At 49.9% G+C, this 9084-nt stretch overlaps 2 protein-coding genes across 5 annotated transcripts in view; both read left to right on the top strand.

Moving 5' to 3' along the window:
* The window catches only part of TAPBP (TAP binding protein (tapasin)), a 12395-nt gene extending 4489 nt beyond the window's left edge, over nucleotides 1–7906 (top strand). The window contains exons 2-6 of the mRNA XM_005867946.2: nucleotides 4585–4983; nucleotides 5377–5715; nucleotides 5790–5879; nucleotides 5982–6019; nucleotides 7618–7906. Coding sequence (XP_005868008.1) covers nucleotides 4585–4983; nucleotides 5377–5715; nucleotides 5790–5879; nucleotides 5982–6019; nucleotides 7618–7629 — 878 coding nt within the window. The 3' untranslated portion in view covers nucleotides 7630–7906. The remainder of the gene's footprint in view (nucleotides 1–4584; nucleotides 4984–5376; nucleotides 5716–5789; nucleotides 5880–5981; nucleotides 6020–7617) is intronic.
* The window catches only part of LOC102253500 (ral guanine nucleotide dissociation stimulator-like 2), a 31644-nt gene that overhangs the window by 14495 nt on the left and 8065 nt on the right, over nucleotides 1–9084 (top strand). The window lies entirely within an intron of this gene.

Genomic DNA, 9084 nt, shown 5'->3' with positions numbered 1-9084 from the left:
TCTAAACCACTGAGTGACATCAGCCAGGGCTACAGTTTTGTCTGTTAAATCTCTTTTAAATTTGCCTCCCCTCACCCAGTTTTAAATGCTATTGGTTTGTCCTTTGTTCTATAGAATTTCCCACATTCTATATTTGGCCAATTGTTTACTCATTGGGTGATTTTCCCTTGTTCCTTTTTCTCCATATTTACTATAAAATTGGTAGTTAGATCTAGAGGCTTAATTAGATTTGGGTTTAAGTTTTTTTCAGTAATCTATTCTATCCTATATAATAAAAGCCTAATATGCTAAGTGTCTGGTTGGCCGTTCAACCATTCGAAGCGTAATATGCTAATGATATGCTAAGGACACCAACTGCTCACTATGATGTGCACTGACCACCAGGAGGCAGATGCTCTGACTGGTAAGTTAACTTGCTGCTGGGGTCCAGCCAATCGGGATTGAGTGAGACGGGCCAGACACGCCCTGGAGCCCTCCTGTGGTCCCTCCCAGGCTGGCCAACCTCCTGTGTCCCTCCTCAGCCCTGATTGTGCACCGGTGGGGTTCCTCGGCCTGGCCTGCACCCTCTCGCAATCCAGGACCGCTCGGGGGATGCCGGAGTGCCGGTTTCAGCCCGATCCTGCAGGCTAGGCCAAGGTACCCCACTGGTGCACGAATTCGTGCACTGGGCCTCTAGTGTATATATAAAAGCCTAAGCAACTGAACAACTGTTTGACCGGTTACTATGATGTGCACTGACCACCAAGGGGCAGACGCTCAAAGCAGGAGCTTCCCCCTGGTGGTCAGTACACTCCCACAGCAGGAGCACTGCTCAGCTGACTTACGGGCGCCAGATGCTGGGCTAACCGCTGGTCAGCACGGCTACTGTGGCATGAGCCTCTCCCGCCTCCATGGCAACACGCTACAGAGCACAGCAGCAGGCTCAGTGGGGCCAGGGTGAGAGGGAGTAGCATGGTGCCTGACCCGGGCACCTCCCTGGCCACCTGCCACTTCAAGCACTACTACATCCCTCAGGGGATGTCGGACTACCAGTTATGGCCCAACCCCCGAGGATCGGGCTGAAACCGGCAGTCTAACATCCCCCTAGGGGTCCCAGATTGCGAGAAGGCACAGGCCAGGCTGAGGGACCTCACGGGTGCACAAATCCGTGCACCAGGCCTCAAGTACTTTATAATAGTTGTTACCATTTACTTTTTATAAAACAGAAAAGCAAGAAAAAGACGAAAGAAAAAATTCAGAAAAGCAAAAACCTATACAAGCTGCAAAAATAGAAATTTTCTTACTGTTCTGGCCCTGCTATATTTACACTTGTATTGTTACAGAGATTAGTTTGTGTGCTGCAGGGCTAATATTGCTTAAAGTAGAGGCCCGGTGCACGAGATTCATGCACTGGGGGGGGGGGTTTCCCTCAGCCTGGCCTGCACCCTCTCACAGTTCAGGACTCCTAGGGGGATGTCCGCCTAAGCCGGCAGTCAGACATCCTTCTCACAGTCTGGGGCTCTCGCAGTCTGGGACCCCTCACTCCTTACCGCCCACCTGCAGCGAAGGCTGGAGAGGCTCTCTCCACTCCGGTGCACGAGATTCATGCACTGGGGGGGGGGGTTTCCCTCAGCCTGGCCTGCACCCTCTCACAGTTCAGGACTCCTAGGGGGATGTCCGCCTAAGCCGGCAGTCAGACATCCTTCTCACAGTCTGGGGCTCTCGCGGTCTGGGACCCCTCGCTCCTTACCGCCCACCTGCAGCGAAGGCAGGAGAGGCTCTCTCCACTGCTGCTGCGCTTATCAGCCATGAGCCCGGCTTCTGGCTGAGCGGCACTCCCCCTGTAGGAGCGCACTGATCGCCATGGGGCAGCTCCTGCGTTGAGCGTCTTCCCCCTGGTGGTCAGTGTGCATCATAGCAACCAGTCATTCCGGCTTTTATTATATAGGATAACCCTTACCAAAGAGCACTGTTAGATTAAGGGTTAAACTGTGAAACCTCTAGGTTTTGTTATTTCTTTTATTTCATTTTTATTGATTTTAGAGAGAAAGAGGAAGGGAGGGAGAGAGAGAGAAACATTGATTTTGTTCCACTTATTCATGTACTCATTGGTTGACTCTTGTATGTGTCCTGACTGGGAATCGAACCTGCAGCCTTGGCATATGGGAACTACACTCTAGCCAGGTCAGGACAGGTTTTGTTACCGATCCTGTAGGTTGTTTTTAACAGTTCAAAAGTATGCTTCTGGATTTTGATAAACTAAGTGACATGGTCTACTTTTTGTATTCTGTTGAACAAAAACAATCCCATGAGGTTAGAGAAGTTTAACCTTGTAGGCCTCAGAAACTAGAATTGAAAACTACATACAGATAATCACAAGAGAAAAAAATATTACTTCTACCTGGAGGACCCAGACATTTTTGGGAGGAAGTAGCAGTGAAACTGGCCTGAGGGACTTGGAGTTATTTAGATGTTTGGGAGGAAATGGGGCGGGACCTTGGAAACGGAAGGATCCTTATGACCAAAGCAAAAAAAATTCCCAATGATTAGAGTTTCTACTAGTTAGGGTTTCTAAAGGGATTCTATGTGGTTGGTTCTTAAGGTGCAAGAGAAGCCTGGAAAGGTAGGTTGGGGTTGAATTACTCTGAAAGCTGGGCTTCATAGGTGATAGTGAACCATCAGAAGGGGGGGGGGGGGGGGGTGTGAGCACGCGCACCATTTTTCCCAAGAGCCTGTTATTTCACTTGATTCTTACAAAAGGTAGGCAAGGATCAGATCATTGGACTAATGAGGAAAATATAGATTAGCTAATTTTCCCTAGATACCCAGTTCATGATAGTAATGGAAATAGTAACAGCTAACATTTATCAAGCATTTCCTATATGTCAGGCCCTGTTCTAAGCACTTTATAGGCGTAAGGTCACTTATTCCTCCCAGCAGCCATAGGAACTACATACTGATGTTATCCCCAGTAACAGGTGAAGAAGTCTGAGACAGAGCAATTAGGTAACTTACACACAGCTTGTAAGAAGCAGGGCTAGAAACTGAACCAGGGCCATCTAGCTCCAGCCCATGTCTTTAGTTGTTGGTTTCCAAGGTAGCTGGGACTTTTGAACAAGCAAGTGACTTGTGGCTACCGTGCAGGGGTTGAATTGAAGGCAAGATTGAGGATAGAGAGGCCAGAGAGGAGGCTATTGTAATTGTCCAAATGTATGTTCATGAGAACTTGAGTTAGGCATAGATAGATCTGTTTGGGAGATAAAACTAGGGCCTGGTGGGGACAGCACATAGCATATTAGATTTGGCAGTTTGCTCATCTGTCTCCCGTGTTAAATTGTAAGCAATCTGAGGGCAGGGGCTGCCCATCTTGTTCACCAGTCTGTCCTCTATCCTAGCTGCTCAATAAATATTAGTTGAATGACTGAGAGGAAGGAATCTTGTGACTCCAAGTGTGGATCATTCATTAAGGCAGGGAAGATGGGCACTGGAGCAGGGGGGAATGTGGCAGAGATGCCGCTTTGGGCCCTGTTGAGCCTGGCAGGTGGTTGAGGGTAATCTCAGCAAACGCTGTAGACTTGCTGTGTTCCAGGCACTGTGCTGCCTTTCATATAGAGTTGTCTTTGTTGCCCAGAATCAGGAAATGAATAAATATGGGTAGCAAGGGGATTAAATAATTTAAGCCTCTGTACAAACCCCATGAAATAGGTACTAGCATCATCATCATTGCCTTTATTTAGGAGATTAGGAAGCAGAGCCATGGAAAAGGGACGTAACCAGCCCGAGGCCACACAGATAGCTTCAGAGTTGGGCTTAACCGGGCAGCCAGGCTCTAGGTCAGTGATGGCGAACCTTTTGAGCTCGGCGTGTCAGCATTTTGAAAAACCCTAACTTAACTCTGGTGCTGTGTCACATATAGAAATTTTTTGATATTTGCAACCATAGTAAAACAAAGATGTATATTTTTGATATTTATTTTATATATTTAAATGCTATTTAACAAAGAAAAATCAACCAAAAAAATGAGTTCGCGTGTCACCTCTGACACGCGTGTCATAGGTTCGCCATCACTGCTCTAGGTACTTAATCAGGACAGCTGCTTCAGTAGAGCATAGAGGTCTGTGTTCAGGTCTAGGCCAGACCAGAACCTTCCAGTCAGCAAGCACTCTGTGTAGCACCATAGAATCAAGTCATGATTCCTTATTCATCATAGTCTTTACCTAGAAAGGCCTGCGGGTCTTTATGGGTGGTCCATGGAGACTGGACTGACTCAGGCTGTCAGAAGTGCACTCAGATCCCGCTGTCGTCCCTCCCCCCCCAGCCCCCTCAAGTGGGCTGTGCTCAGAGCAGCCTGCAAGGGCTGTCCTTACGCCCTGCCCTATTCCTCTCTAGACCTCTCGGCTCTCCTTCAGCCACACTGGGTCCCACCCAGTCCCAGAGCAAAGGCGATTTGCAGGGAGGGCGGGGAGATGGTGAGTCTCAGAAAAGGAGGTGTCTTCTGAGGGATGGGTAAATGGGAGTTGAGTCATCACTATAACTCCATTTCTCTACTTTTTTCCTCCTTTCCCTCATGCCTCTCCATCGCACTCCTCTCCCCATCTTACCCAGCCGTGCTGACTGTCGTCACCCACACGCCTACCACTCGAGTCCGACTGGGACAGGATGCTCTGCTGGACTTGAGCTTTGCCTACATGCCCCCCACCCCAGAGGCCACTGCATCTCTGGCCCCAGGTCCCCCTCCCTTTGGGCTGGAGTGGCGACACCAGCACCAGGGTAAGGGGCACCTGCTCCTGGCTGCAACTCCTGGGCTAGATGGGCAAACGCCAGCTGCCCGAGATGGGGCAGTGGCATTTGCCGCTTGGGATGATAACGAGCCATGGGGTCCCTGGACTGGAAATGGAACTCTCAGGCTACCTGCAGTGCAGCCCCGCCAGGAGGGCGCCTATATGGCCACCGTACACCTGTCATACCTGCAAGGGCAGGTCACTCTGGAGCTTGCTGTGCAGAGTGAGTTGGGGTCCCCATGGGTTGGGTAGAGGGTGGGCACTGGGATTGGGGGGACACCCTGATAGAGGGAGGGACAGTGGAGAAGAGGATGCAGAGTGATTGGGGGAAATATATTGAGGTCATTGGAAGTCAGAAAGGCAATGGGTGGAGGGTCCCTGGGAATCTGAGGGGCTTTGGAGTGAAGGTTCCAAAATCTGAGGGAATAGGGATCCCTGAGAACCAGGGCTTTGACATGAGAAGTCAGGTGACACACCAAAGGGGAAACAGGGGGATCACCATCCTGGGAGAAGTGCCCCCCCCCTAGATTTAGGGAAGCCAGAGAGCAAACAGGGTTTCTGAGGGAGGACAGTGGAGATTGATTCACTCCATGCTCTCTTCCTACTCTCATCCCAGAGCCCCCCAAAGTGTCCCTGACGCCAGCACCTCTTGTATGGGCTGCCCCTGGGGAGGCACCCCCAGAATTGCTCTGCCTTGTTTCCCACTTCTACCCCGCTGCGGGCCTGGAGGTGGAGTGGGAACTCCGAGGCCCAAACGGCAGCATTCAGGAGGCCAAGGGGCACCAGTGGCTCTCAGCCCTGCACCACCACTCGGATGGCTCCGTCAGCCTCTCGGGGCTCCTGCAGCCGGCCCCCGTCACCTCCGCTCAGCATGGGGCCCGCTATGCCTGCCGTGTCCACCACCCCAGCCTGCCCCCCTTGGGGCGCAGCGCTGAAGTCACTTTGGAGGTGGCAGGTAAGAGCCAAGGGGATTGAGAGGGGTGGGGTGCTGGGAAGATGCTTGGAGCTCACTCTCGTCCCTCCTGCCAGGTCGCTCTGGACCCTCCCTGGAGGATGGCATCGGCCTCTTCCTGTCCGCCTTCCTACTCCTAGGCCTCCTCAAGGTGCTGTGCTGGGCAGGTGAGTGTGAGCCGCCCGGAAAGTCATTCCCTGCTTACTCCCAGAAGCCGCACACCTATCCTTACCTCTCCGTCATCCCATCCCTTCTCCATCTCTCCACAGCTGTCTACCTGTCTACTTCCAAGAAGTCAAAGGAGAAGGTAAAAGCGCTCCACCTTTGCCTAATTTTTCCCTTCTCATTCCATTCCCTTCCCCCAACACCTCACCCACGGAGGGAGGCTGCTGGCATGGTGGGCAGAACCTGGCCTTGGAATTCACACAGACCTGGGTGAAATCCTGCCATCTTGAACATGCTACTTAACCAGCATCTCAGTTTCCTTGGGTGTAGGGATAAAAAAAATAATTTAGTCAATGCTGTCCAATAGAAATACAATGCAAGCCATATGTAAACTTAAATAATCTAGTAGTCATATTAAAAGGTGTTGACATGCCCTAACCGGTTTGGCTCAGTGGATAGAACATCGGCCTGTGGACTGAAGGGTCCCAGGTTCAATTCCGGTCAAGGGCATGTACCTTGGTTGCGGGCACATCCCCAGTGGGGAGTGTGCAGGAGGCAGCTGATCGATGATTCTCTCTCATCAATGTTTCTAACTCTCTTTCCCTCTCCCTCTCCCTTCCTCTCTGTAAAAAATCAATAAAATATATTTTTAAAAAATCTTAAAAAAAAAAGTGTTGACATAAAAAATGTTCAAACCTGTAGAGAATTTTTTTTAAATCTTAAAACTAATTTCTTAAAAATTTGGATGTAGAGAGAGATGAAGGGAAGAGAAACATCGATTTGTTGTTCTACTTATTTAAGCATTCATTGGTTGATTCTTGTATGTGTCTTGACCAGAAATTGAGCCGGCAACTTTGGCATATCAGGATGATGCTCTGACCAACTGAGCTACCCAACCAGGGCTGTAGAGTTAATTTGAACCAAACTGACAATTGTCCTGAAGCAAGGTCTCAAATGCTCCTCAAAATGACAGTGCAGCAGCTTTTATGCATTTGGAATTAAGGAGGGAACGTAAGGAAGATTCCATGAAGGTAGGGGAAAGCAGGGTGGGATCGGATTACAGGATAGTGAAGGGAGCTTATGTGCTTTCTAGACGGCGGTTACTATTTCAAAGGTGTGTTGACCTAGATGCACAAAAGCAAGGACAGGGCTGGCTCAAGGCAAAGATCAGCCATTTACTGAAGAAGTTATATGCCTGCGGTGTGACTACCCACCATGACCTGCCCAGTTAGGAATTCATGATCAGATCACCCTGTGAGGCTACTTTCCATATTTTTCATCCAGAAAGATAAAAAGAAACAGGTAAAATTAATAATACACTTTATTCCATCTGGTATATCCAAAGTATTATTACAACATGTAATCAGTTTAAGAAATTCTAGTGTTTTTTACTGTCCTAAGTTTTCAAAAACAGGTGTTTATTTTAAACTGTCAGCAAATCTCAATGCTGGCTTGCCATGTTTCAAATGCTCAATAGACACATGGTGGTGGTGGCTACTGCGGTGGACAGCGGACCTTCAGGGGCTGTTGGGAGGATCAGAGGAGAGCGTGCATCTCCTCTGGAAGATGTGGGCGCAAGCAGTTGGCACAGTGTCTGCCAGGCAGGAGACGGAATTTAGCTCCATTTTCCTCCCCCCTCTGCCATGATGGTTCCTTTATCTCTGGGTGAGACATGCATGAGCACCTCACCTGGATTTCTAAAACCCCGAATTCCTCACCTCATTTTTACTTCTTTTCCAGAAATCACAGTGAGGGCACTCATCATCTGGGGAAGCCACCATCACCTGTCACCTGCTCCTGCTTTCAATCTCTCCACTGAGTGGCTGGAAAGTTGTTGTTTTTTTGGTGTGTTTTTTTCACAGACACAGATCCATGGCATTCACCTTCTTAGAGCGCTAGGGCAGTGGTTTCTCACAATTTTTAGTCTCAGGACCTCTTAAAAATTATCAAGGACTCTAAAGAGCTTTTGCTTATGTGGGTTACAAACTACAGACATTTATCATAATAGAACTTAGAACAGGCAAGTTTAGCCCGGCTGGTGTGGCTCAGTGGTTGAGCTTCAACCTATGAACCTGGAGGTCATGGTTCCATTCCTGGTCGGAGCACATGCCCCGGTTGTGGGCTCGATCCCCAGTGTGGGGCGTGCAGGAGGCAGCCGATCAATGACTCTCTCATCATTTATGTTTATCTCTTTCTCCTTCTCTGAAATGAAAAAAATTAAATTTTTAAAAACTGAGGAAAGTTTAAAACAGAAGAATACAGTGCTTGCTTCGGCAGCACATATACTAAAATTGGAACGATACAGAGAAGATTGGCATGGCCCCTGAGCAAGGATGACAAGCAAATTCATGAAGTGTTCCATATTTAAAAAAACAACACACCAAACCCAGAATAATACACAAGCATTAGGTTTAAAGGCGATGTAAAATACACATCATGTAGTTTTTGGGAAACTCCACAGTACTTTTTATTTTCTTAATCTTCACCAGAGAATATTTTTTCCCATTGATTTTGAGAGTAGAAGGGAGGGATAGAGACAGAGAAACATCATTGGTTGACTCCTGCACCGACCCCCACCCCCACCTACCAGAGGTACTGGGCCCTGACCCGTATGGAACCTGCGGCCCTTCAGTCCTCAGGCCAATGTTCTAACCACTGAGCAGCCGGCCAGGGCTCCACAGTACAATTTTGAGAGAAAGAGTTAGAAAAGGCAAATAACATCGTAGCATTATGATGAAAGTAGTTTTACCTTCGTTTGCCCTGTGTAGCCTCGGGGACCTCTGGGACAGGCCCGCGCCTGAGGACCTGTGCTTGGACTGTCCTGTCCTATCCACCCCCTCGGTCCCGGGGCTCTGCTCCCTCTGCCGGGTCCACCCCGCTTTCCCTGCGAACCCGGGCCTGCTCCTCCCCGGAGACCGCCTTCCCCAGATGCCATCTCCACGGCCGTGGGTCAGCCGTCCGTGGTCTGTCCGCGCCCGGGCTCCGCTCCTGCCCGCTGCTGTGTCCCCTGCGCCCTGCGCCCACTGGAGGGCGCTCGGCACATGAGTGTTCTTTTCGCCCTAAATATTGGGAAGCTCGCCGGGCCGAACCCCTGGCCGCAGGCGGCGGCGGCTGGGCTTGGGTCTGATTGGGGGGAATAAAGCTGTTCCCTCACCACCTGTGTCCGGTCCAGTGACTGCGGCCTCCCCACGGCGCCCAGCCCCCTGC

Source organism: Myotis brandtii, unplaced genomic scaffold (assembly GCF_000412655.1).
Source record: "Myotis brandtii unplaced genomic scaffold, ASM41265v1 scaffold2561, whole genome shotgun sequence".
NCBI lineage: Eukaryota > Metazoa > Chordata > Mammalia > Chiroptera > Vespertilionidae > Myotis > Myotis brandtii.
Note: the sequence above shows the minus strand (reverse complement) of the source record. Positions and strands in the feature narration are given on the sequence as shown.